This window comes from Macrobrachium rosenbergii, chromosome 12 (genome assembly GCF_040412425.1).
Source record: "Macrobrachium rosenbergii isolate ZJJX-2024 chromosome 12, ASM4041242v1, whole genome shotgun sequence".
Classification (NCBI taxonomy): Eukaryota; Metazoa; Arthropoda; class Malacostraca; order Decapoda; family Palaemonidae; genus Macrobrachium; species Macrobrachium rosenbergii.
The window spans coordinates 2,925,671-2,948,658 of NC_089752.1; the positions used below are offsets into that span (position 1 = coordinate 2,925,671).

Consider the following 22,988-nt stretch of genomic DNA (forward strand, 5'->3'; position numbering starts at 1 on the left):
TACTGGGACACTTTCGGCCATTCAGTGCTTAAGACAGTGAAAAGAGGAAGTTGGAGTGGCTGACACAGTAGCATGAGCCTAAGAGACAGTGGATTGGGGTTCCACTCAGCATATGGCTAACAAGGAACCACCAGAGTAATCTGCAGACCAGGTGTGACAGACACTTAGTTTACACCCTGCAGAGAAGTTTGAAAGGTGGAAACACTTACACATCCAGTGTCCCATGGGTCTTGGAGAGCATTTTCCATCAACACCCAAGCATCTTGAACTAGGGAGCAAAAGACAGGAAGCATCCTGTTCAACCTGGTCACAAAGTCAAGCATGGGAGATCCCATAGCTTGAACATCTTAACTACCTGAGAATGCAGGGACCATTCCATCCCCATTACCTGACCCTTGTGACCGAGTTGATCTGCAGTATCACTCCGCCTGCCCAGAATATATGTTGCATACAACTTAATAGCATGAGACACTGCCCACATATGCATCTGCACTGTCAACTGACACAGTCGGAGATTACATCACCCCGTTTGTTGATTATACAACTTAATGGCATGAGACACTGCCCACTTCTGCATCTGCACTGTCAACTGACACAGTCAGAGATGACATCCCCCCCGTTTGTTGATTATACAACTTAATGGCATGAGACACTGCCCACTTATGCATCTGCACTGTGACACAGTCAAAGATGACATCCCCTGTGTTTGTTGATGTATGCCACAACGGTTGTGTTGCAACTCATCAACACTACCAAATGACCTGAAATACTCGCAGTGTTAGCCACACTGCCTGCATTTCTATGATATTGATGTGTGTTGAGGTGTGTCCTGTCACACACCTTAAATGAATTTTCCTCTCGGCGTGCGTCTCAATTTTTCAATCCGTCTGAAAGCAGAAGCATTTCCCAGGGGCGAACAGTTCAGTGAAGCTCCTTTTAAGAGGTTTCTGTTATCCATCCACCATGCTAAGTCTTCCTTTGCCTCCTGACTCAAGGGGACAAGATGGGAGGAATGATCCTGATAGGCACTCTGGAGTGCCACTTTAGTTGCCACTGAAGGGACAGCATGTGGCATTGCCTGTGAGGCACAAGCCTCTCGAAGGATGATAGATTACCCAGGACCACCTGCCAAAGCTAAGCTGGTTGTTGTTACTGGTAGGACAGGAACTGTTCCATTGCCTCCCTGAGATTGCTTGCTCAAGAGTCTGTGGAGTAGGCTTTCTCCACTGCCGAGTTTATGAACATTACCAGGTACTTTGCTTGCTGATTGGGGTTGAGCTCTGACTTCTTCTAGTTTATGACAATTCCTAACCTGTGACAAAACTGTAGGAGACAATCTCTGTCCTGCAGGAGTTGACTCTTGAGGATGCCAGGACTAACCATTTGTCCAGGACTTGCAGTAGGCTAATACCTACTGAATGAGCCCAAGCTGACACCAATGTAAATACTTAGGCTAACACCTGAGGGGCCACTGCCAGTCGGAAGCATAGCACTTTGAATAGGTGGATGATCCATTGCAAAGCAGAGGTCCAGGTGGTTCCGAGAGCTCTGATGAATAAGCACTTGAAAGTCAGCATCCTTCCGATCCATCAAAATTGTGAAGTTGCACCCTATGACGGATTCCAACAGAGTCTGCACTGTTTACATCTTGAACTGTGTCTGTAGGACAGACTCATTCAGTGGGAAGAGGTTGCTGACCAGTTGCCTACCTCCATTCGCCTTTTCCACTAGTAATATTAGACTTCCAGGATAAAGTTTGCGTAAAATATGCAAACTTTATCTTGAAATGGAGCAAAAGACAAGGAGGGGATGATTGGGCTATCAAATGCATTTCAAGACTGGAAGGAGCTTTGGCTCTAAATGATCAGTGGGGCATTATGAGTAGGAAGCATCTCAAGTGTGGGGTACTTACTAGGGAGGAAGACTTCTTCCACTAAAGGCTCTCTGCTAACACAATACTAATCCTGTGAACATAAGAGGTGTGTAAACTCCAGGGACATTTCCAAGATGCATAAAAGATTCTAGATGCAATAAGGACTATGGACAAGTGCAATATAAAATTCTTTTTATTAGCCATAAATATAATAAACACAATTTCCCTGTCTATATATTACAAAGGGATATCACTTTCCAGAAAACAAAAACAAAAATAAAGACAATTTTGTGTACTGCACTGTAATTCTTTTATAGTCCCATGAAGTAATGTTGTAAACATGACACCTAACTACAGTATGTGCTATTTTTTCCACAAATGCTGGGGTACATTATATACAGGAAAAGCACATTTTTATAGTTATTTTTGATGGAGTGATGAATGATGTTAATTTTTCTTTCAAATATATGAATGTAATGCATGTTGTACTGTCACCTACAGAGCCAACCATATGTTATAGAAGTAGGCTAAACAGGTATGTATAAGTATACACCTATCAAGAGATCAACAGCTAGTCTGAATTTCTACATAACAAGACATACCCATGATATATGACATGACAAAAATCATTATGACATTCTCTAAAGATAAAGGACACTTTTAAAATGTACATCATAGGTTGACTTACAGTAGTAAAAGAAAACTAGAGTACTGTCCTACAATATAATTCAAGTTTACAGATAAAAAATACGGTTTTAGTGTTGTTAAATATACCACTTTTGTAATGCTTCTGTACCATTTTTGTAATCTTTCTGCACTAGTAATTATAAAAAAATCTTAAGTCATCCTTATTATTGAGATACAAATACACTGTACACACTAGAAAAAGGCTCTCTTAACCTCAATGTCATACCAGAAAAATTTGATAGGAGGACTGTATCTCAAAACTTACAACCTGATATATTTTTCACAGTAAATGGAACTTACTCAAAAAATATCTACAAAAATTTATTTAAATATTCAAATTCAATAAAAGTTTTAAAGAAAAAAAATCACAAAAAGTTTCCCCCCGCACAGTACCCCACATAGCTTTGTAACTGGTTCGTGAGAAAAATTTTGATATTTTTCAACTCCTCAGAAGCGATACAGGGCTTAATTCCACTCCCATATCTGGCACATCAGCGTCATCTCCTTTCGATCCCTCATGGAGTAGAATATACTCTCGTGAACTGTAACCAAACTTGACAACATCCTTTTCTACCAGTTCCACAAATCGGCGAGGGTCAATTCTACGATTGTTTACGTAAGTGCCATTGGCAGATTCCAAATCCAGGATGTAAGGTTTGACTGTGCGACCTATAAAAAAAAAAAAAAAAATCCCACACTATAGTTTCTATATACAGTATACAGTGAACCCCCGTATTCGCGGGGGATGCGTCCCACACACCCCCGCGAATAGGTCAAATCTGTGAATGCTTAAAGCCCCTCTAAAAACACTTAGAACTGCCCATTTTGATAGCTTAAACCAAGAAAAACCCTGTAAAAATGTTTATACCTGAGTATTTTAATAGTTCTATCACAAAAAGTGCATTTATTCATGAAAATTATATGAAAATACAGTAATTAGTGAATATTTCTCAGTGAAAAATACCACGAATGGGCGAATTTTCCGCGAATGATAGCTAGATACGTTCCACAGAGAAACCTGTGAATGCGTGAGTCTGCGAACCATGAGAACGCGAATACGGGGGATTTACTGTATGAAACAAGGTATTACAATCTATTTACTTTATACCACAAATGACAGTAAATAAACTAAAAACCTAATTACCTTTTGTACCATCTTCTCGTTCATATGCAACTAATCTGTACTGCAGGACGGCATGTTGTTTGGAGCAGGACGGGTGGTCAGTGGGTATGTCTGCTACCTTACGATCACGTCCAATAAGGTAGGCACTTTGGCGATGTAACGGTAAAAACGGCAAGTCTTCCTCACCCTTAAATATGTACCTGCGAAATAAGGAGAACCTATGTAGCTAAGCTAGTATAATTTTACAGATACATAAATACTACTCTTCATATATTTTTCAGCAGTGTGATTAAATTTATAAACCATATGTATATGTATTTCTTTTGAATATTTTGCATCCAGTAAATAAGATTTTCCACTTAAAACCTCATTTAAATCCAATTTTGAATTGTTAAGCCATTGTGAGATTATTACAATTCCCATACCACAAAACTTGTTTCATTCCACATAATGTTTGCAGAAATGAATAAACTTTAAAATGGCTGATCATTGACAAGTAACTATTACACTTAAGATGATGGTGTCATAAACATGAGTGATACAAGATAATGATTAAGATAAGAGTTGATACCTGTCATTTTTAAAAATGCATAAAAGAAGTAAACGTGGACAAAAAAAGAATCTCTGGTAACTGAAATGAAAATGACATGGTTATTATGCCTTATGAAATACAGCATTTACTGGGTAGAAGCTTTAGAATTTGTCAGCTGAACAAAACTGTCCTAAGGTCATAAAACTCTGGTGTTAATGTAACCTGGAAGACGTTCTACTACAGTTTCTTCTTTTAATTACACATGAGATGATTTGAACAACTGTTGCTCTATTTCCTTAAATGGACATACTACCGTATAGCTGACGGATATTTATCATTATACCTAATATTTGAGTTCTGCTCCAGGCCTTCCCTTTTACCTGACAGATTTACAGCTATTTACAAATTCACTGTTACACAACTTATACTACATAAGTTTCCTTGCTACATAACAACTTGAGATGTGGAGTTAAGCTGCTCCTATATATATAATGTACAGGCTAACAAAACGTCAAAAACACGTTCTAAACTAAACTAAAATGCATAATTTTTGGAGATCACAATGTGTCTTATCATCATCATCATCCTATGGTCTACCTGAAATCATAGCAGAGAACTGCTGGGCTTTCCAGGGAGCCATAATGTCATCAGAAAACTTTTCTAACAGTTCTAGATAACACAAATGGCAGCAATTATACTGTCGGAAAACTGATCACAAATCTTCTATGAAAACCAAATTTCTATTTTAGGCTTATCCATTATTCAAAAGCTAAGCTCCTTCATTTTGTAGAGTAATAGTATGTAACTAAACAAAAGATATGCTGTAATTTTAAAATATTGTAATGACTAGTTACAGATGATTAACTCTAAAACGCTACCTCTATTCTACAAGGTTTACCGGGCCTCCCTTCAAAACAGTAACTGGATGTTCAAGTAATATCTCCCAACTCAAAATTTTGTCATGCATATTAAGTAATGCTGAAGTAAGATCAAATACAGAACAGTTCATTTCCCTTGTAACTAGTTTCTCTGTGATCCATGTCAAGAAGAAGTGATCTATGGGTGACAAGAACCTGTTATAATACAAGATTAACAAATAACTGGCCTTGAAATAACCTTTCCTCTCAACCATCCCCATTACTAGCATTATTCAACAAGGTGATACAGTATTGTTTTCTATGGTATGATATTTACTAGATATTTTGTTTTCAGAATATAATCATTCTAAAATGACATGTATCTTAATTCGTAGTTCTAAAACACAAAAAATCTGGTTACCATCTCCATCGCCGCTTAGGTTTTCTGGCCTCTGGTGGCTGAGAGTACTTAATGACCACACCATTGAAGGTATTCGTGTCTTCCGAGAGCTTCCCTGAAAGTCCCATGTTAGGTTTCTGCACTTCTTCCTTCACTTGTGAATTATTTTCTTCATTTTTAACATTTTGTGCTACATCTGCCATACCCCACCTGGAAAAAATATACTGTATTGCTTCAGCTTCACAACTGCTTAGCGTTGCTCAACAAGAAATATATCAAATGTTAAAATATTTTTCATAGCTGGTTTAGTTTTTAGAGCTTCGTAATATGGTAGTTAACTATTGGTAGGTAGGTAAGAATATTGCAACTGTCCACTCAACTTTTGGCTAAAGGGGCAAGTCCATTAATAGATACAACTCCTTCCCTCTCTCTAGCAAGCAAGGGAGAGAGGGACTGACAATGAACAGACCTATTGGTTATCTTCATCTTTATTGTCCCCGACAATTTGGGTTCATCCAAGCCTATCTTCGAATCAATGACGTTACATTCCATTTATTCGAAGGCCCATAAGTCTGGCAGTTGAACATCACACATGTTCAACAGATCAGAGGTATGGGTCTCCTTCCTTTGCTTTTACATGACCAGGAAAGAGCCCCAGCTGAGGAGAACTACCAGTCAGTTCAGAGATTTGCTCAGAATCCTCCCACCAAGAAGTAAGTCTCCCCTATGAAAAGATCCAAGGTTTGTATATGTGTAGGAACAAATGACAAATTTTTAAGTAATGTAAAGCAAATGTGTACCAACTGGATGGCGGGGATTCCTCCCCTACCATCTGTAGCCAACTACCAATATCCACCTTGTTTTTAGTTAAACGGCCGGCCCCAGCTTGCGCTGAAAGTAAATCCCCAACCGAAATCGACTGGCTGAACACGGCTTGTTGGCTATCGCTCCAATGGTGAGTCATCTTCCTCCAGTCATTATGAATTCCTCCACCCAATGTCTCTTGAAAGGTAGGAAAGATGGAGAAACTGCAATACAGCATACAATGATAAAAAGAACAAGGGAGGCAAAGAAACTTCATCAAGGAAAGCTTCCCGGGACTTATCCTTCAAAACAGAAACAGGAGGAGGGGGAGGGAGCATAGAAATCTCTCTCCCCACCCCCCCAAGATGGGAGCAAGAACCGTAGACAGAACAGCTACTGGTCTTGGAGACGACTTGCCGAAATCAGAAACTTTAAAGGTCCTACAACATCAATCTCCGCTTCTTCCTCATGTCTAGGGAGAGGGGAATCCATGCTGGTAGGCAAGCAGTGGTCCTGTATGAAGGTTACGAAACCACCACACTGTCGTAAGAGAACCCTCTTCTATCTCTGCCTCTCAAGCTCTACATCATCTGAATGACTAAAACATTACAACATTCCAAGTAATTGTGCAGTAAAAAGAAAAACTCTACTTGTTCAGAGAGAAAACACTTCAGAATAAACAAAAAATAAAGATGGAGAATAAGGCTGTTCGATAAAATGAGGATGAGAAGATGTCTAAAAATAGAATGGCTGGTGGCGAGAGACAGGCCTCTCTCCTTGGGTGCATAATAGAAAAAAGTTATAACAGAATAATAGAATAAACACTAAGGCTAAGACCAAGCTGGGTTTGCATTATATCAAAAGGCAAAACCAGTTAGAGAGGGAATTATAGAGAAAGGCTCATAGGCTAATATGTGTTGATAACAGCTATGTAGGAATAACTAACTACACAGAAAGAGCAAAAATAACAAAATGTAACAGAACAGAACTTGTCGCACTAATTCAAAATAGGCAAAATATCTCAAAACAAAAATTATATTAAAAAATGAAAAGAGTAATTAAGAATTAAGTCGAACGGCAGGCAGCAGAAGAAACAAGTGCGTCTCAGACGTGGCCAAAAGGTAAAGTAAATGCGCACCAACTGGATGGCGGGGATTCCTCTCCTAACATTGGTAGCTAACTATCAATACAGTATGTATCCACCTTGTTTTTAGCTATACATGCAGCTCCCACTTGTGCTGAAAGTAAATTCTGTTTTTAAACCAAGGGTCTGTATACGCGTAGGAACAACTGTTTAATCTCTTCGTGTAGGAACAACGCTTTAATCTCTTTAAGTGTATTGATATGTTTGCTGCAAGTTCCATACGTAAAGATTTTCGCCTGTTGTTAAAACTCAATTACATCATATTCTCTAATTTATCATATTTGGGTTAATTTCAAGAAAGGTGTGAATCATGATTCAGGGGCGATATGGTTTCCTCTTACCAACAATTTTCTTATCCATTTTATGCTTAGAAATTATTGTACGCATATTCTGAAGACCTTTTTATGTGAAGGTTCTGTGTATGTGACTCACTGTGCTAGCACATTATTATTATATAAATATGTTGTGATCAGTAATCTGTATGCCATAGAGGTGTGATGCCTCTGTTGGTTTCTTTTGTATAATTTCCTTATGCAGAAGAATGCATAAACATCTATCTATAAAGTAGTTTTAAACAGACCACAGCTATTTTATTTATGAATGACACCTGTGAGTCACACTGTTCTACCTGAGGTAGCATCAGCCTACACAGTATGCCTTCATATCAATTCATGTGGATTCCACACAGTACTCAGCTCGAAAAGAAAAAATTTTGAGTTTATCTACTTATAGGAATTTTTTTTTCTGTTACTTTTGGCCAAATCCACAAAAATGAATCCCACAAGGTCCAGCTGTTTAACTTTTACATTCATATACAACTAAGATCAATTCAAAATTTCTTCAAGTGATTTGTCTAAGACTTGGCATCTGCTTTTGCCTGAATTTGGGCACACCATATTTGTACCCACAAATATGGTTCATACTGTTGATTGAATTTCATCATTATGCTGTTGACTGAATATGGGCATAAAGTACAAACATATATGTTCTAATGATGTGCTGCACTGTCTACATATGGATATTGTATCATGAATGTGGCCATTAAGTAACTGATAGTTAAACAGGTTATGCCCAATTCCCAGACAGGGTAATACTTTTTATTACTCACCAACCGGTTAACATAAACCCCAAATTAACATTCTTACCTCTCACAGCGATGGTCTGAAGGGAAAGGATGATGATATTCCTATGCCACTCTGTGCTGATGATGGCCATAACATTACCAATGATTTAATATGTATTGATCTGCTATTAATATCTTAATCATTCCACAAACCCTTGCATTTATTCATTATGATGGACTTTGTGAAAGATAAAATGATTTACTAACCATGCAAGGTGTAAAACTCAGTTTTTTCTCTACTAACCAACACTGATATTTACAGACAAAAAAGCAATTCAGCAAAGAAAATGGGTACTGCAATTAGCACTGGAGAAGGTAGTATAAAAAACATAATAATGGTTTTTTAAGAAGGAAAAAAATAGTATAGAAATAAAAGAAAAATGTTCTATATAATGTAGCAATGTAAACTAGTAAAATTTGGTTAAGAAGCTACTACAAGATCCTATTTTCCCCATGAGGTTATTTTCTCATTACCAAAGTCTTGCGAATAATGAGAAAGAACTACCATTACTGAAGTTACAATTTAGTTCAGAAAACTAGAAACAGCCCTTTGTTTTACCTGCCATTCTCTGATCCCTTGTCTTTGTCTCTCCGTTTTTTAACTTCTTTTTCTTGCTTAACTCTAGAATGTTCTCGAGATTCCACTGCATCTGGATCAGGCTTTATACGTTTGTTTACATTATACTGAACATCATCATCATCATCATCCCACTTGCTTTTCACTTGCCTGCAAGGTTCAGAAACAGGGTAATATTGTATTGCTAAGATTAAAAATATACACCTCCATACCTTCCATGATTTGCATGTCGGATCTCATGAAAAAGACTACAGTGTAAATAAACTGTCTGTAAATTTTAATATCTCCTACAAAGAATTCAAGACTGTTTATAAGGTAGATATAATCAACCACTGAGCCACAACTGACTACATCACATGGCTTCGTAAAAAAAAATTTTTTTTTTAAATACCAACCTCTTACTTTTCATAACAACCCAATCTAATTATAAGAATAGGTGGCAAAGCGTCTTAAATACAAAATGCAAGTGAGGCTTAAATACCACCATATCTGTAAACTAATAATATTTATATACTGTACACTGTTCAATATACAATAAATTTTACTAATTCAGTCTCCTGTAGGACCTCTTTACCAGAGATATGGGTGTGCACTATATATTTGGTGCAGAGTATTAACGTTATAAAGCTACAGGTTCAACCATTACAGAACAGATCTACCAGTGAAATTTTGATCTCTGAGAATTAGGGACTAAAGAGAAGATATTTACCAGTGAGAATATCTTACTCTTTTATTTTTCTGTTTCTTTCATTGTTTCTTTCACTAATGGGAATTATATGGAAGTTTACTAGGCAATAACGACCTACCCTTTTTTTATTTAATGCATGTGAAAATTGTATGTGCACATTATTAATAATGATTTTATAATCATTTCACTGATGATGATAATGATTTCAGGTACTTAATGTACAATACTGAGGATGTCTAGACTGAACTAAACATTATTAATTAGACACTAAAAGTATCCACAGGTATTTTAATTTCCTAATTTCAAGGTTATATGTTAAAATTTTGGCAATCTTCACTGTCTGATACTTCCACCCTGGCTCTTTATAATCTACCACATTTATATTGTGCCAGTGTCTGACCATTCCCTCGGATATTTCTGAGTTAAGCTAGTTTACTCTTAAATTGTTTACCAATATAGCACTAAGATTTCTGCACTATTCTTAGAGGAAACTCATATTCTGAAATACTGCTTGAAGTGACCAAAAGTTGGTCTAAGACTAAGAGGCCTCTCTCCACATTTTTCCTACATGAAAAACTTTCACTTAAGGCAGTAAGAAATACAGGAGAGTGTGATATTGCACTTGGAGTCACTTGCATAAGGAATTTTGAATGCGAAGTATTCCCAGAACAGATTTTGCTAATCTGTATAACCTTACATTTTTTCCTGAAGAAAAACTTTGGTTGATACAATTTGTATGCAAGTGTTGATTTTATTTGTATGCTATTTTCTGTGTTAAGGAAGTATGCTCATCAGTCATTTCACCAAACTTAAAATTCATTGTTTTTTCAACATTTTAATGTCTAATGCCATACTTTTGTTCTTGAGCACACATTCTCATATTTAGTTGTTAATTGTGCTTAGTCAGTAAATTGCCTATAGTTGTGTTTTCTTTACTCAACTTTTGTAAAGAATCATGCAAATACAGCAACTTTTCCTCATTAGTATTAAAAAAAGTCAAGTTATAAATGCATTGTTTGTTTGTCCTGCACAACTTGGCTAACCTCTGTTCTGTATTAACAGGTTTGGCGGGGAAGAGAGAAAGACGAGGGGAGACGGTGGGCCTAACTTGTGAAGGCAAGTCTGCAATCCACCTTGCTGAAACTGATTTTCAAGCTAGTATATGTGCAACTGATTCAAACTTACCTAACTTGCGATTGATTGTGAATTCACTTAAGCACAGAGCTTTAGTTTGTCTATGTTAACCCCTTGGTTACTTAGTTTTAGTCGAGTTTTGGTGATTGGCATTCATTACTTTGCTATGTACGTAGTCATTACTGTTAATATTAACATTCATGTAATAAAGTTATCATGATTTTATGGTTTGGCAATTTAATTCCATAGACCTATCAGAGTAGTTAGTGTTATGTAATTTATGCATATTCCTAGGCTAGGATACCTCGATTTAGTAACTTAGCTTAGACTTTCACAGTTGCTTCAGTGCCCTAACCTAGACCACAAACCTGTTAGGTTATCCACAGCCTATGATTTTATGCCATTACCGTAGTATGCGGTATTTCACGTGTTGCCATTCTTGGTAACTTTGATTAGCGGCAATCTTGTCACTGATCTGAACAGACTCCCTCACTTTGTAGCGATTGTTGTCGTGCTCTAGAGCGGGAGGGAGTGGATCATGGCAGTATTAACCTTTATCTGAGCCGGAAACTTCCGAGTCTTTGCCCATTTGCTACATAACCTACAGCTGCCAAGTATTGCATTATGAATAATTTCCCTAGGTCTGCAATCAACAAAGTTAAATTCTGCAAACAAAACAAACGGAAATAAATTACAGCGAAATAAAAATCAGCAAGGAAAAAATTAAACAAGCAGGCAAAAAATATCAGGAAGGAAAAAAAATTAAACAAGCAAGCAAATGATGATGAATATTGCTAAGAGTGGAATTATCTGCAAAATTCAGTGTTTACCTAAAAAAAATCATGTCCTTTAAATTGTAAAAATGCTAAATTAAGACTGCATCCACCTCTAAGGCAAACAACACCATTTAAAATCCACTATATACTGGAATCCATTACTGTATATCAAGGTTTGCTACTGTGAGGGTCTTCAACCTGGATAATAAAAAAAAAAAAAAAAAAAAAGTAAAAGATGGGATGACTTCTCTTCATTTACCAGTTCCATGCCACCTGTACTTGATATCACCTGAACTTCATCCTACTTCCTAATTTACATCCAGAAAACTTCATATTATCAACAAAAACCTTAGTACACTATACAGTACCTGCTCTCTCCTCTTTCTTTACTCCGCTTCTCCTCCTTCTTAATTCTCCTATCACCTTCTCTATCACTTTTTCTCTCTTTTTCACCCTTCTCATAGACAGGTTTCCTTTCTTCACAATCTTCTCTTTCCTTTCTGTTATCTGTTCTTTCAAGAGATGCTTCTCGTCTTTTTTCTTGATACTCTTCTTCTGAGCGATGATGACGATGTCGCCGGTGTTTGTGTTTGTGCTTGCGGTGATGGTGTTTACTATGCTTTCTGCTCCTGTGTTTACGCTCCTCAACCCTTGCATGTTCTTCATCGGAAGAAGCCTCATCAGCATCTTTGTGTTTTGCATGTTTTCTCTTTTTTCTCTTCTCTCTTTCAACATACTCGACTTCCTCTTCGCTGTCACTTCGTTTCTTTTTCTCCCTCTTGTATTTACTCTTTTTTTTAATATGCTTTCGCTTTCTTCCAGTACTACCACTGCTTTCGGAATCACTACTACTTGATTCACTGCTCCCGGAAGTTTGTGAACTTTCACTAGTGTGACTTGTGTACCCATACGTTTCCATCCTCTCTTCTCTGTATTCTTTTTTTATCTGAAAAAAATATATAGGATAGGACTGGAATATCAAATTTAAGCCAGAAGCAATTACGATTAAAAATAAAATTGTACATGATCATACACGCATACATACCAACACAGATTAATACATTCCAATATACCGTAAATGCCAGCGTATAGGACGACCTTTTAACCTTCAAAAGTCTCCCCAAAAATTGGGGGGGGTCATATTGTACACTGAGTATAAATAGCATACCTTAAATCCTGCTGAGATTTTCAATGATAGGCTAACCCCCTGAAGTGTCGATAATTGCGTCATTAGTTAACTACTGTAACAACTATCGACACTGTAAACAAGACAACTGTAATACCAGCAAAACCGTAGGTAATTCACGTGAAACACTAGACACACCATAATTAGATGTTAGGGTGAGCAAGCACTCTCTTTGATACTAGCTTTATCCAGAGTACCACTATTATAAGGCAATAGTATTATAAAATTTTGTTATTGATAATTATACAATGCCCTTTAGCATTGACAGATAATTTAAAGTTAATGAAAGGGTAAATGGGGGTAGGCAACTTTCTTGTTTACGAAATATTGCTGTGTTTGCAGTTCCCAGTCATGCCTGACTTACGAGCCTTGTTGTTTACTAAAGGCCAATATTTCCTTGGTAGTATTATATAATCAAACTAAAGGGTTTTGTGATATCGACTGTTCCCCAGTTATCCTTAATATTAGGGTTCTTTCCAATTTTAAATGAATACATTTATGCGGATCTACTTCCAATGGGTATTACTCTGCCAATGGTGAAATCAGGCATTGAGCATTTGTCGCGATGTTTATATTTTTCTTAAGGGAATACAAAAGTATTTTTTCATAATAGTGAGCTTTGCCAAACATTTTAAAATCTTGAAGATACTAATTTTACACATTTCTGGTACAATAATTCCAATAATTATTGATTTTATTTATGTACTAACTAACTTACAACAGCTGATAGTGTTACTGAATTTAATAAATTGATTTTATTTATGTACTAACTCACTTACAACAGCTGATAGTGTTATTGAATTTAATAAATTGGGGGTCATCTTATATGACAAACATATCTCTAAACCTACATTTTTACATGAAAAATGGGGGGTTGTCTTATACACCAACATATGCAGCATACATTTACAAAGATTAACATATTCCAACAAACACATTCACACAAACTTAAGAATCATGCATGCATATAGTTAATATCAAAATAAATAAAATATAAATGAAATCTTAATAGCTACATAAATGAGTAAAAATTTATATTTGATTAAGCAGATTTATATCCTTTAAAAATGCCACTAAGCTTATTAAATCAGTTATCATCTAAAATTTCCAGTTAGTTCTTTGCCATTCTAATAACATTTGCAGTTCATTGCACAAGATAATAAAACTGGCAATCCATCAGTACAGAATAGAATAGAATACACATAGAATTAGGGCCAAGCGCTGGGACTTAAGAGGTCATTCAGCGCTGAGAGGAAAATTGATAGTAACAAGGTTTGAAAAGTGTAACAGGAGGAAAACCTTGCAGTTGCACTATGAAACAACTGTTAGAGAGGATGAAAAGTCAGATGGAAGAAAGAGAATATTGAGCAGAGGTATTGCAGCAGAGGTCCCTAAGTAATGTCCACAGTAAAAGCACTGAACAAAGCAGTAGTTGCAGCTCTTGATATATAAAACTGTGTTAAGGGAATGGCCAATTCTGCAAAAAGATTTCACAGCCTCTAAACAAATCTAAGTCCAGACATATTTTTTAATTTCATGTTTTTAGTATTTTACCAAGCTCAATCTCTCTCGCCATAGAATGAGACACAGCCTGGCACCCGCCTGACAGCAGTCAGTCCTCTCTCTTCTCACCCGAATATCTCAGAGGAGATGCTACCTGTCTCAGTGGGACTGGGTCCAACAGTTGATAATACAGTCAAGGATGGCCCAACAAAGTCTCTCAACATCCTTCCATGTAATGCTTGGTGAGCCAACATGTTATTCTGGAATGCCAAGGACAGGTTACCGCTCCTAAACTCATGGGCCCTCCCTTGGACAGTGCACTCGCCCTCCTTGCTGGATGAGTTATATGCCTGCATGATCATCTCACAGGGCGAGAACAAGATTGATAGATAAAGAGGCACTGATGTTAAGGAGGAATGGGCCATAGTAGCTTTTCCCTTAGGGCTTTAGGGACCCACTGGTTCTCAGTCTTTGTTACACATTTCAGAACAAATTGAACCAGAACAAATCCCCATCTTCTTGAGTGCTGACAAAAGAGAGCCATGTAGTTTGCCTACTCCATTCACTAATATCAGGGCCTACAAAAAGGGAAGTATTCAAAGCCAGAGCCCTGTCCGACACCTCTCTGTAGGGCTTGTATATACCACGAGGCAAACCCCTGAGAACAAGTCATGTCCCCCTCTGGGGTCTGAAGGAGGGATAAGATTGCTTGAAGCTCCTTAATAGCATGGATGTGTCTAAAAGAAAGAACTGTCTCAATTTGGCAGTGACTCATTCTTATCATAACCAAGACTGAGGAAGCTAAAGGAAGACCAAAAGTATGAGTCTCTAGATAACTCTTGCTAACAGCAGGAATGATTAATTATGAATCTTGCTAAAAAGTGTAGGCTGGCAATACTGTATCTCATCCAGACTCTACTTAGGTTCGGAGGGAAATGATGAGAAACTCTCAAGCCCTCATGAAAAATACAAGCCCTGAATTGTTGTTTCCCTACAGGAACTAAGGAATGAGAGCTAACCCTGCCCTGCTGAAAGTCAAATGTGACAGTAAGCCAAGTGACTTCCCCAAAATACGTCACAACCAGGAAAGAACAGTCTTAAGCTTAAAGGCTCCATGCAAACATGAATTGGATTCTTAAAAGATGTTCTCATCAAGCTTAAGCACTAAGAACACAAGTCACTCGAAACTGAAGCTCCTGAGAAAAAATTATGGAAAAACATTTCCCCCTCCATGAGAAGTTTGACCAGGTCAGACAAAAGCAGTAAACACAAATCTTTACTCCAGAGACTGAAAGGGACCTGACTCAGTGAAGATAAAAAGGGGTCTGGATCTGCTCAAGCTTCATGCAGAGAGATACCCCTTCTAAGATACTAATCACGGAAGAACACAACTCATCTTGGTACACTTTCACAGAAACTCAGAAGTACACAACTAAGTTTCTGTTAAATGCGAGAAAGTCATTCTCTCAGGTGCCACTGGATATTCCAGTGTATGAGATGCAAGAAGTGTACCGTGCTATGGAACTGGCAAACAAGTGGCTAACAAGGAACAAGGACTGGGTCACTTAGAAGCTGCCATGTTCCAAGCAAATCCCAGACAAAATTCTATAACAGGAAATTCCCTTGCAACCAAAATAATTAGAGCAGTATAGCCCCCAACACATAAAATGGCTGAAGTTTTATTCCATAAGAATCAAATACAGTAAGCCATAGTAAGTGTAATTAAACAAAAGCAAATGGTAACAAGAGATTACTCATCCAACATCCAAGTTTTCATCCAGAAGTCAGGACAGAAAAGGGTAGCATGTCTATTTTTACCACCACCAAAAGGAAAGCGAGAGTGAGAGTTGGTGAGTGTGGGACAACCCCCTTCTCCACCCATTTCCACCTGTTAACCACCTTGTTACCACTTTCGTCCAGTTTCCAGCTTGCCCTGAAAGATATGCCTATACAAAAGGCAATAGTCAGTATTCCTGTAGGAACAAATGTTTTCCTACGTTTTAAAGTGTGTTTGGTAGCAAATTAGTAAGCTAGGAATAGGTTTAAAGACATACAGGACCCCTCTTATATCCTACAATTATGAAAACCACAGTTGGAAAGTGGATTTTTTGGGTGTGAAAAAAATACAAAAGTGCGGGATACAAAGATGTATTAAAAAATCACCATAATACTTCAAGTTTTTATTAAGGTAAATTGTTATTGAAGGTTTTTAAAATGACATCACACACTAGGCAAGTAGGCACCTGGTATTCTGATTGATTTATGGTCACTAAAACTGGCATTGCAACACCTGGGTTTTCGATGTCGTAAGGAAATTTACTTGGAAAAAAAGAAAAGGTTAAAAGCAAAGCTTCATATAAGAAATATCTAAAAATATATCATACATGTAAATACAGTACATATATACTGTACAAACACACACACACATACTGCACATGTAAATCATCTAAATTTTGTTGAGGAGGCCCGCCTCCCTAACAAAGATACATAACTGCACTATATTACAATTCTGCCTGAGAATCATCACAAGGATGAAATGTCCATCCCTGGCACATCCCCAAGAGAGGAACCTGTATCTTAAATCCCCAAGGGGATTGTATTGTCAAGGGGACAATACAGTCATGGCAGAATGGGGGGTTTTGTCTGACATTAAGTACAGGTACCTATGAGTGAGTCTTGTATGTCCAATCCTTAGCCTGCACACCATTGTTTCCTAGTCTCCTTGGCATACAGGGATATGACCAAACATTTTCATTTTCTGACATACAAGAAGAAATACATCCCTACATAGCAATAGCCATCTTCTAGGTTATGGAGTGGTGACTGCTGCCTTAGCAAGTTGATCAGCTTGCTCATTCCCACAAACCCCAACATGGGAAGGCATCCAGCAAAAATTTACAGCTTTATCTCTTGTTTTCACTAACAGTAGCCATTCCATAATCTCTAAAACCAGTGGGTGTCAAGAGTTAAAAGGTTCCAAAGACTGAAGAACACTTCCTGAGTCATAATATACTATAAAACTATTTCCATTGAGAATTACAATTTCCTTTGAGGACCGGTAGCATCGCCAAACAGACCAGTACCAGTACCCCGGAGACTCAAAAGTAGCAGGCGCAGAGAGCAGAGGGTCCCAGACCAGCAGTCTGAGGACCCTGATCAAACCGATAGCCTTGCTATTGGACTAGGATCCAAGAACTCTGATCAGACCAGTAACCTTGCTAAGTGTACCCCAAGAAACAGAGGACAGTAACCTTCCTCTTCCCCCATTTGAAAATATCGGAAGAAGAAGATATGGAGTGATGGAAACTCCACAACACCCATCACCACCGAGCAACCCGATCTGAAGATCGAGCCCATCGATAGTGCGCAAGCCACATGACCGGGTCGCTCTAGCCTCCTCCTATCAGCCCTGAAGAGCCACAGATACAAGAGCCAAAACGCTACCCCACCCACCCTGGTCATCTGATCATGGAAGGACCAGGAGCACTGGCTCATTGCTCTCCATAAACTCAAGTCAAAACTGATAATTCAGAAACCAAATCTAACCCATCCCAAGGAAACCGCCTCTCTGTGCAATCCCAAAGGATTGTGGTGAGAAAGGTGGAAGTGATTACCTGTTACTACGGTCATCCAACCATACAAAAGTAGGAAGAACTCTCTAAACTTGCTGCTGCCTGTAAACCCTGTCTGTAGATTGGGGGCAACAAGGAGTGAATGAGCCACACAAAGAATCAATGTTGTCCTTTCTCTCAAAAGGGAAAGAGAATTTGACTCAAAGCAAGATCAAAAGCTTAGAGAGAGCTTACCTCGAGTCTATGGAAATGGCACTGGGTGCCAGCCCTGACCAGGAAATCAATCGCCTATAACTATAAAGACTCCACACCCTATCCCAAAAGGTAACATGCATAGTAAGAAGCTTAATAAGCCTTCTCACGCAGGACAGGCTCCCTCCCAACACTCTAAATTCACTGTCATAGTCAGAGTGAAGGTGGGGTTCAAGAAGTACAACACAACAGATGATGAAGGGAAGGACAATGCCTCTATCCTCCTTCCACCACTATTGAAATTCGCCTGGCAAGCTGTTGAATGGAATGGAATGGAATATGAGATTTGGGCACAAAGCCAAGCACAGGAACCTAAAGGGTCATTCAGCACTACAGTGAGAATTAATGGACATGAAAATGATATAAATAATGAGTTTAAAACAGACATTCCAATCAATGTATAAAAAGGAAAATTGAAGAGATTTAATTACTATTGGAATTAAAACTGCCATATAAATAAAATAAACAAGTAAAAACTGCGCCAAAGTTTCTTTGCGCAATCAAGTTTTATGTGCAGCATATAATGCTGTATGAAACTTTCACCCACGGCCCATGAAACTCTCAGCCGTGGCCCATGAAACCTTCAGTCACAGCCTGGTGGTGGCCTGTGTTGTTGGCACCTATAGCAGTGCCAGATGCACGATTATGGCTAATTTTAACCTTAAATAAAATAAAAACTACTGAGGCTATAGGGCTGCAGTTTGGTATGTTTGATGATTGGAGGGTGGATGATCAACATACCAATTTGCAGCCCTCTAGCCTCAGTAGTTTTTAAGATTTGAGGGCGGACAGAAAAAGTGCAGACGGACAGACAAACAAGTAACTATCTCAATCGTTTTCTTTTCCAGAAAACTAAAAAGGGCATACCTATATAAAATTATAACATATAAAAATCAGAGGCCTTTGAAAAAATTATAACTGGGCCAGCATCAATGTTGTCCCCTAAAATTTCAGTCATGGTTTTACCATCTAGACGAGACATCCACCTTTCATTAGCATACCTGGTTCAGTGCACCAGAATGGGCTCAACTGTCAATGGGCTATCACAGTAAACACACACTGGAGCACTACTACCATCAAGATGAAAATTATGTGTCAGTTGGCAGTGACCAATCCTCAGCCTTGTTAGAATAATTTCAGTACTCCTGTCGCTTTGATAGGCTCATTACCAAAATCCTATTTGAAATCCAACAGTTGTTGAGAATCACAAAGACTAAGCCCCACTGAGCAGAGGATATGGCTAAATAGCCTATTCTTTAAGGAATACAGAGGAAGACCATGAAAGTAGAATCACCTTAAATACAGGTAAACCTTGCAATCACGGAACTTCCAAATGGCTTCATCTACCATACCTGAAAAATATATGTTAGTAGTAAGTATATCAGAGAACGATACAGCTGTTGTGCAACTACAAAAGCTGTTACCAATCTGATGAAAACAAATACAGCACAGTATTCATATTGACAAGCAAAAAACAAAACCAATTCCTTGCAAGAAGGTTTATTTGACCGATGGATTTGAATAAACACAATGCAAACACAAACTCAAAAACCCAAAAAGTAAGAATACTAAAGTTCAATAATCAAAAGTTCGAACGGCAAAAATCATGCAGTCATGAAAGACAGCTTAACTTGATGGCAGCCAGAAGCAAAGTTGAGTGCAGACTGTCAAGTGGGGGGGGGGTGCTTCCCCATGCTGGTCGTTAGTTAATTACCTTGACAGTGGTTTGAATGGCCAATCCAGCTCGCATTCACAAGCTCATCCAAATGTAAAGAGCAAAGGTATGTACTATTTATGTGGGAATAAATCTTCACGCAGGTGACTCCTTCGCATTTACCTAAGAAACTGGTAGCTTATGACATGTAAGGAGAGGGTTTCTTCAAATCAACCACTTGTCACCAACTACCCACCTTATTACCAAGCTCCAGGGACTACAGACCATCCAGCTATTTGCTGAGAAAATTTCATCCTTGAAAAGCAAATGGTTTGCATTCCTGTAGAGCAATAGATGACCTCATATGTTAAATCACAATAAATTCTGTGCAAGGTCACCTCAATTCTAAAGCGACAGTTTGGCCCTAGGCCTACACTTCCTACCTGGTAGGCTGTGGTTGACTAAATGCTGGGGTGAGTGTAGAACAACGGGAACAGGATGCGCAGACGAAAAGAAACCTAACCTTTCCTGGAATGTCATGTCCTGACCTAAACAGACCTTACCTTCCTATCCTCACTTGGCATCGTGCCCTGACCTGGCTGAGGGGCTTTGCCCCTCCTGGACACCCCCCCCTTTGGCAGTGTTAGAGTCTGATCTCGTCATTCTGCAAATGGAGGCCCCCAGCTAAGTAACAAGGCCTGATAGGTTAGGTTAGGATACATTAAGTTAGTATGGTTCATTTTATAATAGGTTTCCTTAGCCAATACCTTCTTGAACATATGGCTCCCTAATGACCTGCGCATGCGCGGTACTATTTCATAACAACAACATGACAGTCCGGTCTTTCTCCCAATGATTTCCTCTACCCATAACCCCATTTTGGGTAGATATGAGATTAATAATAATTGATCAACAATACACAACACCACCTCCTTCATCAGCAACACTAAAAGTATAGGAAAAGTCACTGGTAAATCTAAGCAACAGCTCTGCGACTACTACCTTGGAAATTTATTTTTCTTGTAATTTTAGTGTTGCTGATGAAGGCTCTGGTGGTGTTTATTGTCGGTCAGTAGTTATTAACCTTTATATCTACCTAAAATGGTAGGGGATCCTTTCGGAGCATGGGGTTTTGGAAACGGGAGAAAGACCGTACCACCATGTTGTTGTTATGGAATGGTTCCGCACATGCGCAAGTCATCAGGGAGCCATATGTTCAAGATGGCACTGGCTAAAGAAACCTATTATAAAATGAACTATACTAACCTGACATAACGCATCCTAACTTAACCTAACCTAGCAGATTGTGTTATTTAGCCTCTGCCGCCGGGGACCAAGGTGAAGGAAACACCACTTTTTACCAATAGCTCCCCTATAACACTGCGCATGAGCAATAGCATTCCAGGATGGTCAGCATAGAACTTCTGACGTTAATAACAGGTTAATTACAGTCGGCCAACAAAAAATAACGGTAAAATCTTGATAAGCACCCAAAATACTATAGAAAAGCTCAATTTCCAAGGTAACACCCCATGCAGAGCTATTGCTTAGTTCAACCAAATCAATTTCCAAGGCAATAGTCCATGCAGAGTTATTTTACCCCCAACTAGTCTAGGTTAGGCTAGGCATCCTGGTTCTAGTCTAGGCTAGGGCCTCTGGAACACGAGTTTGGCTAGTCTCTATTCTAAGCTACATTAACCAAGTCAATGATTATTGAGCCAAAGCCTACAGTAGGCTAAATGAGCGATCCTTAAATACACATCCAACAATACATATCATTCACTGAGCCAGAATAACCCAGAATTCGCATTAACAATCGATAAATGAACCCTATCTTACGAAAAAGGTCAACAATGGGGCACCCTTAGCCAGTCTACATTATAGAGAAGTTACCTATCCACAACGAGACCCAGCCTAGGCCCGAGGCCAATCTCCCCAAAACATAATGAGCATTACGTCAATTGTAATCTCCGTGATTAGTGCAGCTTTAACGCTTAAATAAAATATCCAGTGGATTACCTTTCCCATGGCACTCTAAAATGGTTAACGTGAAACGTCTTGTAAACTTTCCGATTCGTAGAAAGTAAACAATGCATTCACCTTTACGAATTCATTCATATTTCCATTTCGAAGTTTATTTATTTTCTACAAAAGATGTCATTTATAAGTCGATAATAAATAATTAAAGGTGATTAAGCTACAGTAATGCATACAAATGCCTTAAAATTGAGAAATCACATATTATATAATTCGAAAAGTGGTTTCCCCATCTTGGTGTCAGGATTTCATAGATTGTATGTGCGTGATAGATAATGCTACCTTCTTACGTTTTGGGATAAGGAACATATAAGATCATTTTATTTCAAGATTATGTCTTTAAATCAATACTATGTTTTAACACTTACAATATATTTACGCTTTTAAAATCATCATATCAAATAAATACTTGTTTGGTACTTAATCATCTCTTACTACTACTCATCATTCGTTTAGCTTTTATCTTTGGGTTGAATATTATTTATTCAAACACAGTATCTAAACTTACGCATACTCTGCACAACGAACGAATTTAATTGTGCACTCTGTTATTTTAATAGGTTAATGTGAACGCCATGAATGAAATTCTAAGTACTATGCGTTGTCTGAAAGCAGGAGTATGTTTACTTTAAATGGCAGGTAAGAAAAACTGACAAAATATAAGCTGCAGATTTTATATCAGATCAGTGGAAACGTCTTCTCTATAAAGATAGTTGTCAGGGCTTATCTATACCGAAAAGTACCCAATGGAGTTAGTCCACTCCTCAGGAAAAGTGTAACACCCAAATTATTGTTATATTTTTTCAACTGGGTAATATGTGTGTAAAAATGGGGTCAATGAATTAACACCATTATCCATACCTTATTTAGGGAAAACTAGAAACTAAATTTAACGACTGCCAAAGCCGAGAACAATTCATAAGAAATATCGAGTGAGACATGTCGGCAGTGTTAACAACTATTACATAAAAAAGGCTTAATTATGCAAGTTCCGAATAGAGGGCATATAGAAAATGGATCTGAAGATTTGATCATAGTGAAATGGAATCAAAATGTTGAATACAAG

The 22,988-nt window shown here is 38.1% G+C and overlaps 2 protein-coding genes across 5 annotated transcripts in view; one reads left to right on the plus strand and one right to left on the minus strand.

Annotated features, from left to right (window-relative positions):
• Nucleotides 1-11,167, plus strand: part of LOC136844334 (uncharacterized) — a 24,614-nt gene extending 13,447 nt beyond the window's left edge. Inside the window, exon 8 of one of the 2 annotated variants that reach the window (XM_067113323.1) lies at nucleotides 3,751-4,115. The gene's annotated coding sequence lies outside the window, so the exon portion shown is untranslated. Of the gene's footprint in view, nucleotides 1-3,750; nucleotides 4,116-10,870 lie in introns of those variants that run through there. The other variant, XM_067113322.1, reaches the window with a different exon arrangement.
• LOC136844333 (uncharacterized) lies at nucleotides 2,054-22,105 on the minus strand. 3 transcript variants are annotated; one of them, XM_067113319.1, is made up of 6 exons: nucleotides 21,905-22,105; nucleotides 12,087-12,664; nucleotides 9,103-9,270; nucleotides 5,494-5,682; nucleotides 3,705-3,883; nucleotides 2,054-3,229 (listed from the first exon to the last, which is right to left on the minus strand). In XM_067113319.1, exons 1-6 carry the CDS (start codon nucleotides 21,911-21,913, stop codon nucleotides 3,000-3,002), a joined length of 1,353 nt encoding a protein of 450 aa, XP_066969420.1. In that variant the 5' UTR covers nucleotides 21,914-22,105; the 3' UTR covers nucleotides 2,054-2,999. The 3 variants fall into 3 exon arrangements, with proteins under 3 accessions (XP_066969420.1, XP_066969421.1, XP_066969422.1); XM_067113320.1 differs by lacking the exon at nucleotides 21,905-22,105 and adding an exon at nucleotides 20,329-20,349; XM_067113321.1 differs by lacking the exon at nucleotides 9,103-9,270.
• Nucleotides 22,106-22,988: the final 883 nt, after the last annotated feature.